Source organism: Schistocerca gregaria, chromosome X (genome assembly GCF_023897955.1).
Source record: "Schistocerca gregaria isolate iqSchGreg1 chromosome X, iqSchGreg1.2, whole genome shotgun sequence".
Classification (NCBI taxonomy): Eukaryota; Metazoa; Arthropoda; class Insecta; order Orthoptera; family Acrididae; genus Schistocerca; species Schistocerca gregaria.
The window spans coordinates 793,726,107-793,747,436 of NC_064931.1; the positions used below are offsets into that span (position 1 = coordinate 793,726,107).

Consider the following 21,330-nt stretch of genomic DNA (forward strand, 5'->3'; position numbering starts at 1 on the left):
CTTATTCAGAATGCATGGATAGTGATTCTCAGATATAGTGAAGAGTTTATAACTGACAGAGAATTTACATAGACTAAAATTACAAAATACTGTAACATTATCTAATTTACATTAATTTTTCTAATAAACTTCATTATTAGTAACATATTAAAAATGTTCTTACATTGTAACAAAGCTGCTCTGTTTTGGACTCTCTTGGTCTCTTCCAGGAACATATGGCACAAACACTGATGTAGGAATTACATGATCAGGTACCACCTACAAAAATAAATTCATTATTTACTAAAAATATAACCCATGAAAGAGGAAAAAATCATTTAATTTTACAGGTTTTCTTTAAAATAATGGCATGAAAATAGTATCTGACAAGCCTGAAAAACCCGGTTTCAATCCTGACAGATTATGGGAATTATATAGCCAACATGTTGGTATATTCAGTCAGCATATTAAATTACGCTATTTACAGTTTTGATTAGACCTATTATTGTTGCTGTGCCTTTCATCCAAAGCTTTTATTCTTTTCTTGTCTGTATTGCTGATCGTCCACAGTTTGTATCCATGTACTTGGCCAACTCCAAGCAAATATTTGTAGAAAAGCTTTCCTTCATTTAAATTTATTATGTATGTCAATATATTGCTTTTTTTCAGAAATACTTTTCTTACTACTGACATTTTGCATTTTACATGATCCAGTCACACTAATGTGACTACCCAATATGTTTGGCATCAAGGTGCAGTAACCACTCACAGACCGCAGGTGTCAGTGGACAGTATACAAAATCTGTCTGGGGAATGCAGAAAAGAGTGCAGTCATTGTCATAGCACAGAAATGGAGTGACTTATCTGATGTCCAAAAGTTCATGATCATTGGCTTTTGGGTCAATGGCTAAATTTGTAAACTGTTCATGTGCTGCCATGGTTAAAGCATACCGTGCATGGCAAAATGGTGCTAACCAAAACTGGCACAGAGGCAACTGTGGTGCATCATGTGCCATAGAGGACAGGGGTGAACAATGGCTGTGGTTGATGTATATGGCCAATAGATATGCAACTGCTGAACAACTGACCACCCAGATGACCAAGGGGCTATGAACAGTGTCTTCTCAATGACCATTCAGTGAATGTTGCTGCATCTGGACCTTTGCAGCAGGTGTCTGGTTCACATATCTATGTTGACTGCTGTTCATTGGTGACAAAGGCTGGAATTTGAATACCAATACCACGACTGGATTCCCACTGAGAGGCAACAAGGACCTTTCCAGATGAATTTCATTAGCATGAAATGTCTGAAATAAAACATCCTGCAGTTATCATTAGAAGGGTCCAGGCCAGAGGAGTGAGTGTTACGATTTGGAGAATGGGTTTGTGGCATTTCCTCAGTGATCTTGTGATTCTGGAAGGCATATTGGATCAACACAAGTATGCATCTGTCCTTGTGGACCATGTCTGTGCAGTTAGTTTTTCCTCGACATGATGGCATCTTCTATCAGGACAACGCAATGTGCCACACAACTCACAGTTTATGTGCACGGTTTGAAGAGTGCCAGGATGGGTTTATCATATTCCCCTGGCCACCAAATACACTGGATTTAAACCCAATTGAGAATCTGTAGGACCATCTCAGTCAGGGTGTTCGTGCCGTGGATCTTCAACTGAGAGACCTAGTGCAGCTGGCCATGGCACTAGAGTCAGCATCACTCCACACACATGTCAGTACCTTCCATTACCTGATTGACTCTCTCCCTGTATATCTCACAGCTGTTTATTTTGCAAAAGATGGTTATTTACACTTTTGACAGGTGTTCACATTAAAGTGATTGGGCAGTGTATCTCTCTGCTGTGGATTATATCAGTTATCTTGCTGCATGAACAGCAAAACTCATGTGTCAATTTAAGTATCTCATTTCATAATCTAACTCTCTCACCACAATCTGCCGTAATTTTATCACACAATATTATCCTTCTTTTAATTTTGTTGTTCATATTATGATCTCTTTTCAGGGCACTATCTATTCTGTTCTATTGATCTACTAAGTCCTTTACTGTCACAGAGAATTACAGAGCCTTTTCCAAACCTTCAAAATGTTTAGTTGCTCTCCCTTAACTTTAATTACCATTTTTAAAAATCTATTAGGTTTACTTGATTGTTTATACAGTGTACAGATTGAATAAAATCTCACACCCTTCTCAACTGCTACCTCCCTTTCACATACTTTGCTTCTTATAACTACAGTCTAGTTTCTAAACTCGTGGTAGATAACCTTCTGCTCTCTGTATGTTATCCACTTTGACTGCCATAACTGTAATATGTTTTCTGAACCAGTTTTAGACAATCTTGATCTTGTTTAGCACCAGAGCTGATACCAAATTTAACGATTCTTGGAAATCCTCTCAGTTGTATTATTACATGTCTGTTGTGCTACAGCTGGTTTCATTCTTAGAACATCTTCAGATTGCCAAGTTGGTCTGGTTGTCATATGTAGTGTTAAAGACCAAGTCAATAAACAGTTATCACAAACATTCCGTCAACAACCTTGTGGAAGTATGGTGAGCATTCATACCATGCTGCATACAGTAAACTGTATGCAGCAGGATGGGCCTGCTCAGCATACTTCTGCCAGTCTGTCAGAAGAATATGTTATTAATATAATATAGTGACAAGATACATAACTGATAATTCTTTTTAACATAACAAACTTTAAGCTGAAATATGTATTCTTTCTTGCTCAATTTATCAGACCATTCATCAAGAAATGTTCAGCTGGATATCAACATTTCTGCACTAGTTTGTCATATACTTTTTTCAGTCATTCCAAGTTAGTACTGAGCAGATCTTTTACTTTGTCATAACTTTCCTTACCCATATACTATGGAGTTTAAGAACCATTCACTTTCAAATCATACTAGACAGTATAAAGTTATTTTGATTTCTGCTATTGTAACCATGTTGAAACTGATTTGGTGCAAATAAATTAGTGTTACTATGAACAAAGATAAACAGTTCATAGGTGTACAGTGAGGGAGCACTTTAAATACTTAGATTTTTTATAAGTGAATGATATTATTTTCTTCAATCTGCATTGTGCATATTTCTAATACAAATTTTTAAGTGTTAATATTCTTGAAATATTTTTTGGGCTTCCCCAAAATATAGTTCCATACCCTATCACCAGTTCAAAGATGCTGTGATATACTATTTTCCTGATGTTCATGCTGGCTGCATTTTGTAACATCATAATCGCAAATGCTAGGCTATTTAATTTATTTGCAAGTTACTGCATATGAGAGGCTCATTATAAGTTTTTATCTACCTGCATTCCTAGGAATTTCACATAGCTAGTTTCCTATAAATCATGGTTTCTGTGATTTAATTTAGTTAATAAAGTTTAAAACAAAATTAAGTAAGTTCTTCCCATGTTTATTTTTAACCCATTTAGATTAGACAAGTTATTTAATTTTTCTAGGGTATTTTACAGTTTCAGCAATTTAGTCAGTACTTTTAGTTTAAATGATTACATAGACCTATGTGTCATTTTCACATAAAATTGAATGACAGTCAATACTGAGTAGTAGATCATTTATGTAAAACAGAAACATGATGTGACCAAAGACTGAACTTGGGGGACTCCCTGCAAAATGGTTTTCCATTCTGAAATAATATTTTCCTCTCTCTGATATTACAACCACCCTTTGTCATCCATAGGCTATCTAGGACCATAGCCATTCTAATTCAAAGCTCTTAAATTCACAAGTTTCCAATTTAGTGACTAGTAAGCTGTGGTTCACACTGTAAAATGTATTTGATGGTTCATAGAAAAATTCTGTAGCATGCAGGGAGTCACCTAGAGAAGAGCTAGTTTTGTGTTCACATTCATTGATGGCAGCCACTGTATTTTTGCCTTTTAGGAACCCATACTTATTTTTAGATATTATGTTAAACTATTGTGCAAAACTTTGGATTTATTTTGTGACCACCTTCTCAAATATTTTTGAGGGTGATGTAAGAAGAGGTTGTGTGATACATTCTTCTTTTGATCAGTAGTTAAACAACTGATACTTCAGAGTATCTGGGGAAAACATTTCTTCGCAAGATTGATTTACTACTGTGGATAATGGGTGCACAATTATTTTAGGTATTGCTTTTAACACTTTGTTTGGTGTTCCACCTCACCCTGCTAATGTCTCATTTTTTGTGATAGTATTGCATTTTCTATATCTTTTGCTGTAGTTAAGCTGAATTTATGAAAGGTTCACTTTCATATTGGTCAGTGCCAAAGAAATTGACCATATCTGTGTAATTTTTTTGCACCATTGTTTGATTTATTTACATTTATAAACAATTCATTTAGCAACTATGACATTTGGGCAGTATTTACAATAGTTTTACCCTCTACCTTCATTTCATAAATATCATGACCACTAGCTGTAGTGCCTGTGCATCTTTGATTACTGACCATAGGGCCTTTCACTTGTTTGCATCTTACAAAATATGTTTTTCAACAATTATGCTGCCCTTGAAGTCTTCTTAAAAATATCATTGTAATTTTTTCATAACATAGTTGGGACTTTTGCGTGTTTTAGTTCCCTGTGTAGCTATGTTTCTCAAGCACTATATGTTTTTATTCCTTTTGTAAACCACGTTACTTTATCAACTACTTTTATGGTACATAACAAAAGGAAATTTTTCATTAAAGACATGCAAGAACTTTTACAAGAATCTAGGAAAAAATTCAGAACTTAAAATAGGCTCTATTGGTACTGAGTTCTACAGTCCACGGAACCTTACTTAATCTATGATGGAAAAAAATCATTTTTTTTGTACTGAACCATCATTAGTTGTTGGTTTTTAGAACAAGGTTCTATTATTTAGGTAACTCCATAAACATTGCACAACAGCTACATCTACATGGGTACTCCACAAATCACACTTAAGTGCCTGGCAAAGGGTTCATTGAACAACCTTCACAATGAAACTTCCTGGCAGATTACAACTGTGTGCTGGACTGAGACTCAAACTTGGGACCTTTGCCTTTCACAGGCAAGTGCTCTGCCATCTTAGATACCCAAGCACAACTCACGCCCCATCCTCACAGCTTTACTTCTGCCAGTACCTCGTCTCCTACCTTCTAAACTTTTACAGAAGTCTCCTGCAAGGTTTGCTGGTAGGTACTGGCAGAATTAAAGCTGCGAGGACGATGTGTGAGTCATGCTTGGGTAGCTCAGATGGTAGAGCACTTGCCCATGAAAGGCAAAGGTCCCGAGTTAGAGTCTCGGACTGGCACACAGTTTTAATCTGTCAGGTAGTTTCATATCAGCACACACTCTGCTGCAGAGTGAAAATCTCATTCTGGAACCTTCACAATAATTCTCTATTATTCCAGTCTCAAACACTGAGCAGAAAAAATGAACACCTTAATCTTTCCATGCAATCTCTGCTTTCCCTAACTTTATTATGATGATTGTTTCTCCCTATGTAGGTCGGCGTCAACAAAAAACTTAAGGAGGAAGTTGACAACTGAAAGTTGATGAGAAGGCTTCCTTTACCAGGATACAGATCATCTGGCTGTTTCTCAAGGAGCTCCTTGTGGGCTGGGGGAGTAGCTATGTATGAAAAAACTGTATTCCATTTGAGTCCATAGATGTATCACAACACTGCACTGAACAGATATTTGAATGTTCTGTAGGGTCAGTTGAATTTAGTGAAACTAAACTTCTAATTGTTCTTGTTTGTAGGTCCCCTAACTCCAACTTCAGAGCATTTCTGCTCAAGTTAAAGAGGGTTCTTGATTCACTTTGTAGGAAGTACCAGATATTAATTATATGTGGTGACTTCAATATTAATTTTGTATATAATGGTGCAAGAAAAAGTATGTTGGTAGATCTCCTAAATTCATGTGATCTGATGCAAACTGTGCTCTTTCCAACCAGGTTGCATGGGAACAGTAGCACAGCCATAAACAATATTTTTATTTATTCTTCATTACTAGATGGGCATTCCATTAGTAAAATCGTGAATGGCCTTTCAGACCATAATGCACAAATTTTAACACTAAAAGGCTTTTGTACTCAAACCATTGTCACATGTACAAACTATGTAGGAAAGTTAACCCAACAGCAACAGAGAGTTTTTTAAACCTTATCAAGGAACAAGAGTGGCAGGACATTTATAGTGCCAATAACATAGATGATAAATACAATGCTTTCCTTAACACATTGCTCATGCTCTTTGAGAGTTGCTTTCCATTAGAACGTTATAAACAGGGTACTAGCAGTAATAGGCAGCCCAGGTGGCTGACTAATGGGGTAAGGATATCTTTTAGAACACAATTAAGCTACAATAGCCCATTACAAACAGTATTGTAAGGTGCTTAAAAATGCTATTAGGAAGGCAAGAGTGTGTGGTATACAAATAGAATAGGTAATTCACAGTACAAAATTAAAACCATATGGCCAGTTGTGAAGGAAGTACCTGGTCAGCAGCACAAGGTTGAGTATTTAAAGTCAGTTCATAGTAAAAATATTTCTGTTACTGATAAATCAGATATACATAAGGTATTTAACAATCATTTTGTGAGCATTGCTGGTTAATTAAATAAAAATTTAGTTTCTACAGGAAGTCATGTAAGTTTCTTGGCAAATGCCTTTCTGAGATTGATGTGTGAAATATTCCTCTGTGATACAGACAAGAGGGAGATTGTGTCAGTAATTAACTCACTGAAGACTAAGGACTCTCATGGTTATGATGGAGTGTCTAGCAGAGTATTAAATTAATGTGCTGTACATGTTAGCCCAGTATTTAATCATATTTGTAATTTTTGCTTTAGGAATGGTCAGTTTCCAGAGCGATTAAAGTACTCAGTAGTAAAGCCGCATTATAAAAATGGGGAAAGGGATAATGCAGATAATTTTACACCTATTTCTATGCCATCAGTGTTTGCAAAAGTTATTGAAAAGGCTGTGTATGTAAGGATAATTGATCATTTCATACAACATGATTTGCTATCAAATGTGAAGTTCGGCTTTAGAAGTCGTTTAGCAACTGAAAATGCTATATTCTCTTTTCTCTGTGAGGTATTGGATGGATTAAACAAAAGGCTTCAAATGCTTGGCATATGTTTTTTATTTAACTAAGGCATTTGATTGTGTTTATCACAAAATATTGCTCCAGAAGTTGGACCATTACGGAATACGGGGAGGAGCTCACAATTGGTTCACCTCTTACTTTAGCAACAGGCAGCAAAAGGTCATTATTCACTATGTTGACAATGGCTGTGAGTGGGGTCCGAGTGGGGTACTATCAAATGAGGGGTGTCCCAGGGATCAGTGTTGGGGCCATTCCTGTTCCTGTTCCTTATTTAAATAAATGATTAGTATTATGGGTAACTAAAATATTTCTGTTTGCTGATGACACTAGCTTGGTAGTAAAGGATGTTTTGTGCAACATTGGCTTGGTTTCAAATAGTGCTGTCCATGACCTAAGTTCATGGCTTGTAGAAAATAAACTAACACTAAATCACAGTAAGACTCAGTTTTTACAGTTTATAACACACAATTCAACTAAACCTAACGTTTTAATTTCACAGAATGAGCATATAATTAGTGAAACTGAACAGTTCAGATTCCTAGGTGTTCAGATAGGTAGTAAGCTGTCGCAGAAAGCTCACATTCAGGATCTCATTCAAAGGCTTAATAATGCCATTTTTATTATTTCAACAGTATAAGAAGTGAGTAATCATTCGACATGAAAATTAGTCTACTTTACTTATTTTCATTCGCTTATGTCATATGGTATTATATTTTGGGGTAACTCTTCCCAATCTAAAAGGTTATTTTTGGCTCAGAGATGGGGGTTTTTCATGAATCTCTTGTCAACTCCTGTTCACGAGTGTGGGTATTTTGACATTGGCCTCTCAATATATATATTTCTTACTGTCATTTCTTGTTAACAATATTAGCTTATTCCCACGAATAAGCAGCTTTCACTCAGTTAATACTCAGCAAAAATCAAACCTGCATTTGGATTGGACTTCCTTAACTCTTGTGTGAAAAGGTGTGCACTATCCTGCTGCATCCATTTTCAATAAGCTACCAGTTGAATTAAAAAATCTTAGCAGTAATCCACGCACTTTCAAATCGAAACTGAAGAGTTTCCTCATGGGTCACTCTTCCTGTACTGTCCAGGAGTTCCTTGAAAAATTAAGCTGATTCTTATTGTATTGTTGACTGCGTTTACTTAAGCTTATGGAGTGACTTTTTCCGGGTTCATAAACATTTATTTTTATCTGTTATTACTTTTATGTTGTAATTTCATGTACTGACACATTCTATGACCTTGGAGATTTGCTCCTCAATTTGATCCTACAGAACTTGACTTGTAAATAATAAATAAAAAAATAAAAAAGATTCTGCCCCAATGAAAAATCCTTTGTTCTAACAAAATCCACCCCAAATCCTGTATCATGTCAGTGACACTCTACCCCCTATTTTGTGATAATACAAAATGTGCTGCCCTTCTTTGAACTTTCCCAATGTACCCTGTTAGTCCCACCTGGCAATGATCTCAGACCATGCAGCAGTATTCCAAAAGAGGATGGACAAGTGTAGTGTAGGCAGTCTCTTTAGTTGATTTGTTATATTTTCTAAGTGTCCTGCCCATGAAATGCAGTCTTTGATATTCTTTCCCCCACAACATTTACTATGTTTTCTTTTCTATTTAAGTTGCTCATAATTGTAATTTTTAGATATTTTGTTGAATTTATGACCTTAAAATTTGACTGATTCATTGTGTAACCAAAGTTAAATGGATTCCCCTTAGCACTCATGTGGATGACCATACACTATTCATTATTTAGGGTCAACTGCCACTTTTAGTGCCTTACAGTTATCTTTTCTAAATTGTTTTGATCTTCTGATGACTAGTAAAGCCATCAGAAGTCTAGTAAAGTTTACTGGACTATAAATGAGAGCATCATCTCTAAACAACCTAAGACTGCTGCTCAAACTGTCTCCTAACTCATTTATACAGGTAAGGAACAGCAGCGGGCCTATAACACTACCTTGGGGAACGCCAATATCACTTCTGTTTTACTAATGATTTTCTGACAGTTACTATGAACTGTCACCCCTTTTTGACAGGAAATCATGGATCGAGTTATGTAACTGAGATAATACTCCATAAGCAGACAATGTCATTACAAGCCATTTGTGTGCCACAGTGTCAAAAGCCACCTGTAAATCAAAAATATAGAATCAATTTGAAATCACTTATCAATAGCACTCAGCACTATTTGCACACATTATATGTTCCAAAATCCTGCTGCATATCAATGTTAATGATATGGGCCTGTAATTTAGTGGATTACTCCTACTACCTTTCTTTAATATTGGTGTGACTTGTGTAAGTATCCAGTCTTTGGGTATGGATCTTTTGTCAAGCAAGCAGTTGTATATGATTGTTAAGTATGGAGCTATTGCATCAGCATGCTCTCAAAGAAACATAATTGGTATACAGTCTGGACCTGAAGGGATTTAAGTTGCTTCAGTACTCCGAGGATATATACTTCTAAGTTATTCATGTTGGCAGCTGTTCTTGATTTAAATTATGGAATATTTACTTCGTGTTCTTTGGCGAAGGAATTTCAGAAGACTGTGTTTAGTAATTCTGCTTTGGCACCACTGTCGTCTATACTATTTATATTGCTATCGTGTGGAGAATGTATTATTGTGGCTTGCTGCTAGCATATTTTTAAAATGACCAGAAAATCCAGACAGATTCTGATCATATGCAGAGCATGCTAGTGGCAAGACAGAACCGGTGCCTTCTCTGTGTGATCACAGTGGAAATACTATTGATGACAGTGCTGCCAAAGCAGAATTACTAAACACAGCCTTCTGAAATTCCTTCGCCAGGGAAGATGAAGAAAATATTCCAGAGTTTGAATCCAGAACAGCTGCCAAACCCTAATTTACACAAGTAAAATAAGTAAAATTAGTATTTAAATGCAATTAAAACTCACGTCAATAAATTTTGCCATGCTGTCATAAACCTATGTTGAAATTAGGGCCTATTATGACTCTGTTCCTGATTTATTTTTTAAATTGCTGGAATATACACTGGAATTCTGATAAAAAGTTTCCTTTTATTATTTTCATAACAAGAATTCTTTACACAGATACAATTACAATATTTTGTCTTTCCTCTAAGTAGCACCTTTCTTACATACATTAAGTTGATAGGAATTCTGTCTTGCTTTACTTTCCATTTGCCAGTGGCCTTGCCACAGTGGTAATGCTGGTTCCCATCATATCATCGAAGTAAAGCACTGTCGGGCTTGGCTAGTGATTGGGTGGGTGACTGTCCAGTTTACCAGATGAGGTTGACAAATGGGGTGTCCTCAGCCCTTGCGAGGCAAACTGAAGAGCTACGTTATTGAGAAGTAGAGAAGTAATGTCTCCAGTCACAAAAGCTGACAACAGCTGGGAGAGCAATGTGCTCCCCACATGTCCTACCATATATGCATCCAACAAGGCCTGTAGGCTGAGGATGACAGGGTGGACAGTCATTTTCATTGGGCCTTGAAGTTCTGTTCAGATGGAGAAATTTTAATTTACATTCCATTCACCTCTCCACAAGCACATAGGATTAACTTGCAGATTACATTACTCCTACAAAATTTACTGGCAACATGTAAATATCCAAGGATATTTGAGATTTTTATACTGTCCTCCATAGGCCAATGTTCATTGATGCAAACAGCTTTTATATTTATCCTCTCTGTCAGAGTGATTCGCGAGTTGTTAATTTTTGTTCCTCTGCCAAGTTGATTGTATGTTAGCCTTCAGAGCATTAGTAAAGTATTTTTACTTCTTTGAATATTTTGAAGGACATCTCTGAAGATTGCTTGTATTTTTTACATTTTATTGTTTGCTAATTTTTACACCCCATCTCTGTATGCTAGTTTCTCTTATCAGTATGATATTACAAATAGAATAGTTTATTCTAGGCAAGCCTAACCTGTTTGTATGTAGACCATCTTGTCCTAAAGCTAAACATTCGTTGGCCTCATTAGTAGTTCCAAGAGCACGACATGCATTGTTGTGCTACTCACATTACGTCTTTTTTGAGATATTCTTCTTTAGAACACTAGATAAAATTTTATGTGAAACCAGTTAAGTATAGAATCTATACAATTTGCACATTTATTTATATCCTAAGCTATTTAATGTCCTGCAAACCAGTACCGTATTTGAAAAGGAAGTGACAAAGGTTATAAAAAAAAGTTAAAGGCAAAAAAGACATCATGAAATACCAAACTATCTAATCAAGCAGGTGACACCAGAAATTATTGTACCACTATTGGATAGTGTCAATTTCTTATTCCAAGAAGGAGCATTTCCTGATCAACTTAAATTAATTAAAGTAGTATCTGCACAAAAAATGAGAAAGTATGATGAGCCTAACAATCAAAGACCAATAGCTTTAGTATTGGTCTTTTCCAAAATATTGCAAATGCTAATGCTCAACAGACTTCCTGCTTTCCTGGAAAGGCTTAATGTAATTACTGCAGCACAGCATGGATATTGGTACCCTATTTGTGGACATGCAACAGACTGTATAACATTGTAGCTTAGTAACAGGAGGCAATAAGTAACCAATGGAAACAAACAGATCAGAAATTATAAGCATTAAATATGGTCTGTTTCAAGTATCTGTAACAGGACCTATCCCATTTAATGAATCTGTAAATAATGTACAAACATATGAAAATGAATGCACATGATATGACTGCGCTAAATGTTGCCAACAATTTTGATGCACTTAAGAAAAACACTTTCATATCATTCAGTAACAGAGTTCAATTCCGCATGGAAAAAAGCTTTAATCTGAATAAAATGCTATGTGCATGGTTTTCAGCAATAAACAAACACAAAAAACAAGTTTTCTGTGGTTAAAACAGAGTGGAAGAAGTAGCTTCAGTTAACTACAGGCCTATCTCAATCTCATCCTGCTTTCTTAAAGTTTTTGAAAAAAATAATGTACCAAAAACTAATGGAATTCATTGAAAAAAAAATTTACTAAGTTTAGCTCAACATGGGTTCAGAAGGAACAAATCTACTGAAACTGCAGTATATGATTGCATAAATACGCTATTAGATCTGTTAGATAAAAAACAACCCATAACGGACATATTTCTGGACCTCTCAAAGGCTTTTGACACTGTTGACCACAAAATACTGCTGGAAAAAATACAACACTTTGGTATCAGAGGAATTGCAAACAATTGGTTTGCTTCATTCCTAACCAATCAGATGCAGAGAGTCAACATGAAATACACTAATAGAAAAACTAACTCAATAACCAAAATTCTATCAAGTAACAAAACTGTAAAGCAAGGTGGGACCTCTACCTTCCCTCCCATATATTAATGACTTGAGCATGAATGTAGATGCACAAAAAACAGTCATATTTGTTGATGACACAACTGTACTCTTCAAAGGGGAGAATACAGAGGCTGTGCAAAAAGCTGTGATCTTGGCCACTGAACAACTCAGCAACTGGGGTAAAATCAACAGATTATTTATCAACACCAAAAGGACAGCTTCCATGAACTTTCACACAACACAAAATGCAAATTCCTCTCAGCCACTTGTCACTGTAAATAACCAGCCAATAGATACTGACACTGTTTTCAAATTCCTGGGTCTGTGTGTTCAAGATGAAATGGAATACACATACTGGAAAGGTAAATGCCAGAATTAGTACTGGCTGTTATGGATTGAGTGTACTGAAATCATGTGCTAGCCTGAAAACATTAGCCAGCGCATACTACGCTTACATACAAACCCACCTAAAATATGGTGTGATATTCTGGGGAAATTCTTCAACTGCCCTGAGCACATTCCAAATCCAGAAGAGAGCAATGAGGATTATTACTGGGAGCAAACCCAGAGACTCCTGCAAACCCATCTTCAGAAAATTGTAAATCCTTAAACTGCCTTGTCTATACATTCTTGAGACTAAAATTTTTCAGAAACCACATAGTGCCAACTGACTCCAGAGTTGTAAAAAATAATGAAATACATAAACACAACACCAGGAAAAACTCAAATCTCCATGTTTTATGAACAAACACTCAACTGTGTAAAAAGGGAGATTTCCACATGGGCCTCCAACGGTTCAATAATCTTCCCACTAGTATTAAGTCCATCAAAGACAATATAAAATTTAACAAAGGCGTGAAGTCATATTTGTTTTGTCACTGTTTTTACTCTATAAATGAATACCTAGACTAGTAATCTTGCTATTTATGTTAAACTGAAAACATCGAGCAATGGAGTGAAGTAAACTGAACCAATCTTTGCAATATAATACATTAGGATACTATATGTTAATATATGTTAACATGTTAACTGATATTTTCTGACATCTGTAACACACTGTGTACCATTGGATCACATGGAATAAATAAGTGAATAAAGGTGCAACAATAGACAGTGGACTAAACTGGAACATCAGATAAATGCCATTTCCAATAAGCTAAGGTCAGTGATATTTACAATGAAACATCTGCCTCAGTATGTGTATTAAGGCCTCTAGCCATATATGCAACATAGGATCACAGTATGGGGAACTCTATAATTACAGGAATGTGAAGAATATTCATACAGCAGAAAAAAGTCATTCGGAATATAGTAAAATAGTAGCATAAAGAATCTTTCAGAAATTATTTCAGAGATCTTAATATTTTGATGTTTCTATCACTGTATAGGTTCAGGACCATTGTGGCAATATTATACGAGCCCACAAAAATGGAGACCAATGAGACTATTCATCCCCATAACACAAAGAGCAGAAAACAATTTCAGTGCCTTTCACATAGACCACAGATTTTTGAAAAAGGCTCTCAGTGCTCTGATATGAAGTTAATACAAGCACTGCAAAATTGAGAAGACATTCCCGGCAAAACTAATAAATTCTAATAGAGGAAGAATTCTATAATGTAGCTGAGTATACGAGCTGACAATAAACAAAAGTTCAACCTGTAAGCAATAAATTTTATGTACAACATTAGGAGAAACTACTATTACAAAGTAAACTAGAAGGAGAACCACTTATGGGCAATTAAAGATAATATTATGTCCCAAAATTGTAGTTTTTAAACTCTGGTAACATAGATCATTATGTATTGGGTAACTTTATGTGTTATAAAAGATTATGTATTGTAAATCTTTCTGTGTAAGGTGACATTATCTATTGTAAAAGATTATGATAGCAAATCATTATGTATTATGACCAGCCTATACTGTCCAAATCATTGCGTGTGTTTACTGTGTAAGCATTTATATGAGTGCATACTGAAAATTAATGCCCCCGAAATTTGTATGTGAAAATTCTTAAAGCTTTTTGAATAAAATAAATATTATTACCATCTACACCTGTGTGCTGTAATTGAGTTATGAATTCGAAGAGTTCATCCACACATGGGGCACCCTCTCCATCAGCATGAGAATGCAAGACCACACACGAGCACTGCGGCATCTGCAACAATCCAACGCCTTGCATTCACTGACATTGGTCATCCTCCATACAGTCCTGACTGGGTCCCACCCGAAATTCATCTGTTTCCAAAACTAAAGAATGCTTTCGAGGACTTCTCTTTGATATTGATGAAACAGTGCAAGCAGAGGTGAGGTTCTGCCTCTGTCAATAAAATTAGTCACTCTACAGTGATGCGATGATGGTATCAACAAATTGGTCTCTCGTAGACAGCAATGTCTTATCACCTGGATGTCTACATTGTGAAGGAAATAGATATGAAGAATAAAGATATAGAATGTTAATTGTGGTTGTTCTATCTAAAAGGATTAAACATTTTCACACAAATACTGCAGAGGCACAGGTGTCTGCAAGGAGGGGCAAGAGCGGGCACTTGCCCCCTCCTGGAATCTTGGGGTGGGGGGGGTGGGGGGGGGTGGGGGGGGGGGGTGGGGTGGGGGAGGGTAAAGATCTTTTATTCATTAGAAAATTCTCACACATTTCTAAAAATGATTGTCTGTGACATTACTAAACTGCATATTTCAAACTACATAGAGAAATGGGCAATACTGTGATTTAGCAGTTACTGTATAATTAGGATTTGTTTGGTTGTCAAGTTGTTCATGGAATACTATGCTCTTTCCTCAGCATGGTAGCAGTTTTTGCACTGTCCACTAGTGTAGATGAATGCAAATCTTTAAAGAAGAGAGCCAAAACAGTAGACCACAGTCTTTCTTCTGTCACTTCTATGAATATTTTATTTCAAGATGTAGAAAAGGATCAGTCAAACTTCCAGGCATGTGAATTTGACAAAAGTTCAAAGACATCATAATCATGACTTCAGTATATCTGCCCAACACCCATCCCAAATCCACATAAGAATGTTCCCTTACATTTATATACAATGTAATCACAACAGGAGTTTACCATTTATCTGTGGACAAACATGAAACGTGATTACCTGCTTCTGTTTTACATGTCAAAGTAGTTGCATTAGGCTCTGAAGAACATGGACATACTGTTCATCAATGGACTCAACATCAACTGAGAAGATTAAAAAAACTGCGAAATTGAATGACAAAAAGATATTCTTTCCAGGAACTGGATCTTGTCTGACTCTTTGGGGTGCAATGTGATGCAACATATAACCACAGAGTTCGTGAATTCTGTAGTCCAGCTGGCATAACTGACAATAAACTTTGAAAATGAGAACTACCTTGTTTTAGTGCTAGGTTGTTAAAAGCCCATTATATGGACCAATTTCAAAGTGAATTTGTGAAGTTTCCCCACAACTATCAAGTCAAATGCTAGCCGTGGGCTACACTTTACCCAATGAACTCAAAACATTTCCCTTGAAAACACATTTTGCTGAATGGTTTTATTACACCCATCATCATCAGATACTAAAGACAATGTCTTGTTGGGATAGCCAGTCTTCTTTGTCCATTGCCATCTTTAAGATTTCATTGTAGTTGCTGGAATTCATTCTACTGATATCAATTCATAATGTGTATGTTCTAGGTCTGCCTCTTGATTTTGTTACCAGTATTTTTCCTTCGAAGATGTGTTAAGAAGTTATCATGTTGAAGTAAGTTTCCAGTTAATTTTATTTTTCTTCCCTGTATCATGTTAACCAATGATCAGTTCCCTGCACTCTATTTTAGTACTTGTTTGCCAGATTTTATTTCAGTTCATGATGTTTTTGTGGTTCTTCTCTATATCCACCTCTCTATTGCTTCTGTTTTTTCCCCTTTTCTTGATCCCAAGAACCCACCCTTCTCAACTGTAGCTTAAAATTCTCCAAATAAATTTTTTGATGAACTTCTGTCTTTTTTGCCTATTAAGGTGGGTTGCTGGTTAACAAATTACTCTATTTCAGAACGCTTGTTTACACTCTGAAATTAATTATACAGGGTGTCCTATAAAGCTGTACACCTCAAATATCAATTAATCATCTCTAGTTGAATCGCTTGTGAAGTGGGAACACTGTCTTGAAAGTTGGCTGCACTGGACTTTATCAGAAAGTTGAGTACAGCTGTTTGTTCATGCATCAGTTGTTATAAGAAGCTTGTATTGTTGAATTGTTATGGAAATGGGGCAGTTTGCATTAGAACAGCAAATTGATAGTGTGGAGTGTTACATAAAGACAGGCTCTATCAAGGGATGTAAAAAAAAAAAAAGTTTCAAGCGATGTATCTCGCTAGGGAACTCCCCACGACCAGCACTATCCAATATTTCTACAAGAAATGGAGGGCTAGGGGATCCATTTAAAATGTGCAGAGCAGTAGGTGACCAACAGTCCCTGAAGCTAAAGACTGAATTCACATGGACAATACAAGAAGTCGCTGGAAGTTGGTAAGGAGCTTATCACAGCAAGTTTGTATGTCCCGTTCATCATGCCACCATTCTTAAAAGATATGAAATTAAAAGCCTATTGTGTGAGTGTAGTGCAAGAGCTGAAATTTGAGGATCAGGAAAAATGAGTTCATTATTGTAACTAGCTGTTAACATCAGCTGCTAACATTTACTTGGACCTCTTTCCTTACTTCCTGTCAGATGAAGTCTATTTTTATTTGTCAGGTTATGTAAACTCTCAGAATTGCTGATAGGGTCACAGGAAAACTCACATATTCTGCATGAAGAATCTCTCCACTCAGAGAAAATAGATGTTTGGTGTGCATTGCCCAACATGCTCATTGTTGGCCCCATATTTTTCAATTGCAGCTTAAACAATGCCAGATATATAGAGGTCTTTGACTCTTTCTGTGTACAATTAACAGATGTAGAGAAGCTGTATGCAGCATTTCAAAAAGATGGAGGACTCAGTCACACATCCAACCAAAGTATGGCTCATATCACCAATGTTTTCCCTCAAGATAGACTTGTCAGTAGAAGCCTCTGGCCTCTACAGTCCCCAGCTTAACTCTGTATGATTTTTATTTATGGGGCACACTAAAAAGCAAAGTGTATGCTGGCAATCCTCACTCAATAGATGACCTTAAACCAAACATTACCAGAGAACTTGATAAAATCATACCTGCAGATTACATCAAGTTGCTGGCAATGTCATCACATAAAGTCAGAGATGCCTGGATGCTCATGGCCCTCTCTTTCAGCAACTCTTATAAACAGGTAAATACATGTTTCTAACATTATTATTCTCTAGTCATTTTTAGTTAGTTCATTGTTATTATTCTCAGATGTTAGGCATACCAATTTTATGTAAGATACCCTACACTTCTGTTGTCATCTAATACTGTACTACCTAAGTACCAAAATTCAAGTATTTACATTATAATTTTACTTACTCTCTTTCTGTTTTCCTTCAATTGTCTGTTCAAATTATTTGTCATTATTATTTTAGTCCTGTTTGTGTTTATTTGCAGTTTGTGCATTGTAGAGTACGTCCATCTCAGAATCTGCTAAGACTATTATCGTTGAGTCACAGTCAAGATTTTTGTTATGATTTAGTTCCCTGACTAGTTATCTTTCTTGAGCACTATATGTTTTTATTCCTTTTGTAAACTTGTGAGAATCCTGACATGTCATTCTTGGATCATGATTCGTTCTAATATTCACTGAATTATTCGCATAATAAATGGAAAATTTGCAGTTGTGCCACCTCTTGGAATAATTACTGCAAACTCCTTTGTTTGGAGGCATTAATTTTCAGAATGTTCTCATATGTAAGTATATTTTCTACACTGTACATACCATGATATGCCCTTTTCTACAAGCACCTACACAGTTGTGCAAAAGGTAACTTACAGAACAAAAAAAATCACTATTACAGTCACTTCCAGTACCAGTATTTCCTTTATGTGTGAGTAAAATCACACACATCAGATAAATTCTCCTCAAAAACTTAGGTCCAAACATGTCCTATTGAATGTTAAACATGTTTTTTATATCAATTGGATTACAACTCATGCATGTGTCATGATATATAGTGCATTTTCGGATGTTATGAGCTGCAAAATTTATGTTTTGTGCTGTAGCAGCAGTTGTAATTAATATGGCAGCAGAAGTCAAAGAGCACTCACTGTTATTCACATTCCCCTAATTAACAAGTTTGAGGACCTGTCTTGCACTGAAACTGAAACCAAGAGGGTAAGATTCACTTTACCTTCACCTGCTGCATTCTGTGTCTAGACAGGGCAAATGCAAAAGGGTAAGAGTCTATTAATCACCTTCAGTTCAAACATAAGGGAAATGGCAGCAAAGGATGTGAAAGAACATCATAGGATGTCAATGTGTATGCGTTGGGGTTTCATTCAAAGGGTTTAAAATGCTATTTTGGCAGCCATTGTGGAAACAAGGTCTCAACATCTACATCTACATACATACTCCACAAGGCACCTGAAGGTGTTTGGCAGAGGGTACCTTGAGTACCTCTATAGGTTCTCCCTTCTATTCCAGTCTCGTATTCTTCGTAGAAAGAAAGATTGTCGGTATGCCTCTGTGTGGGCTCTAATCTCTCTGATTTTATCCTCATGATCTCTTCATGAGATATACGTAGGAGGGAGCAATATACTGCTTGACTACTCAGTGAAGGTATTGTGGAGTGGCGGGTGTAAAAATAAATATTTATGTATTTCTTTTGTATTGCTGTTCTCAACACAGGCTCTCTAACTACAATGTTGGCAACCAGAAAGTGATTAGCAAAAGCGTGATGCCTGCAATTAAAGTTCACTGTGCACACTCTGATGGTGAAAAAGTTATTGATTATTGAAGTTCATTACTCTGAGGATTTAGGATGATGTCTAGCATTCATAGAAAATGCAGTTTACTATAACAATTTTCACTATATTCTGAAAACAATAAAGCATAAAATTCCAGACAAATGATTACCCATATCAGCTATTGTACTATCAGAGCTGTTCAGAGTTTATTGTGTGGATCCTATTATCCCTTGACAACAAAACTGTTCAATAACCATTATTGATGTAAATGTTCAAATTGAATGCTCATCAAAATTTGATGTTAATACTCATCAAACTTCACACTAGTAATGGTAGAAAGTCTGTCCTGCGGAAACATGTGAAAATACGATACATGCAAACTGAGAAGAAATCACTGGAGTCATTCACCAATTAACTCTTTACCTCAGTGTGAACTCATTGTTACGTGCATACAGAGTTTTACAACACGGCATCAAAGGCTGTTCCTTGCAACTGCCCAAAAGCGATGCGGCTTCCAACATGGAGTGCGCTCTGATACGAATCTAGAAGAGAACTGGGGTCTTATTCTGGCTCGCATGCTCTTGTTTATATAGATGCGGTGTGGACTTCTGAAGGAGCAGCCAACAACATTTGCCTTACTGACTAACTGCTGGGCTAGCAAAACACCACTTCAAGATACTAAATAATTAATTGCTTCAGTTGCTGAAGGCCAATGAAGCTCTCGAGTTAACTGTGCAATCAGCACACAGGTAAGTATCTATAATAAAATTCTAATGTAGCTGCGTTAAATACTTTAGGCGAGAGAATAATTTTAGGTTTACTGCACGCAATAGATGAGCTCTGAACTTTTCCTTTGGAGAGACGCTACAGCTATAGTTTTATAGCTACCTTTTTGAAACTTCTCACATCTTTTGTTATTATAGCGTATCTCCCTTCTACTTAAATCTAATCATCATAGCTTTATCTAATCACTTACTTAATCTGTCTTGCTTCTGAACTTTTAGGACACAAAAACAGAAAATCATGAATGTCAACCAAAATATTACTTTGTGAGATACAGCATGCTGTTTCCATTAAATTACAATGAAAAAGGAATCTGAATATAAAATTTTGAAGTTTCTAGCTCCTTCCTGTAGTGCTGACAATTTTTATGTAAAACATCCAAATTTTTAAACTGTTGAAGTTATTAAACCAAAAATTAACACGTTATCATTTTAGCATCACTCCTGACATGCTACTAACTTTTCAGATTATTTACTTTATTTTTAAGGTATTGCACAACATTCGTGACATCATAGCTAGTTACAGCGGACTAGGCTGGTGCACAATGGAAAGCATATGAATTCTATATGGCATGAGTAGGCTGCTTTCCTACAGTATGTTCTCGAAACTTCAACAAAAGCACATACCGAGATACTGAGCATCTCTCTTGCAGAGTCTTCCACTGGAGTTTATCTATCATCTCCATAATGCTTTCGCGATTACTAAATGATCCTGTAACAAAGCGCGCTGCTCTCCGTTGGATCTTCTCTATCTCTTCTACCAACCCTACCTGGTACAGATACCACACTAGTGAGCAGTATTCAAGCAGTGGGTGAACAAGTGTGCTGTAACCTACTTCCTTTCTTTTCGGATTGCATTTCCTTAGGATTCTTTCAATGAATCTCAGTCTGGCATCTGCTTTACTGACGAATAATTTTATGTGGTCATTCCATTTCAAATCACTCCTAATGCGTACTCCAAAATAATTTATGGAATTAACTCCTTCCAGTTACTGATCTGCTATATTGTAGCTACATGATAAAGGATCTTTCTTTCTATGTATTCGCAGCACATTACACTCGTCTCCATTGAGATTCAATTGCCGTTCCCTGCACCATGCATCAATTCGTTGCAGATCCTCCTGCATTTCAGTACAATTTTCCATTGTTACAACTTCTCAGTATACTACAGCATCGTGCACAAAAAGCCCTAGTGAACTTTCGATGTTATCCACAAGGTCATTTATATATACTGTGAATAGCAACAGTCTTACGATACTCCCCTGCAGCACACCTGAAATCACTCTTACTTTGGAATACTTCTCTCCATTGCGAATGACATGCTGTGTTC

At 36.3% G+C, this 21,330-nt stretch overlaps 1 protein-coding gene across 1 annotated transcript in view; it reads right to left on the minus strand.

Moving 5' to 3' along the window:
* The window catches only part of LOC126299466 (sodium-coupled neutral amino acid transporter 9-like), a 276,856-nt gene that overhangs the window by 64,722 nt on the left and 190,804 nt on the right, over positions 1-21,330 (minus strand). The window contains exon 4 of the mRNA XM_049991386.1: positions 164-258. Within this exon, the coding sequence (XP_049847343.1) occupies positions 164-258 (95 nt within the window). The remainder of the gene's footprint in view (positions 1-163; positions 259-21,330) is intronic.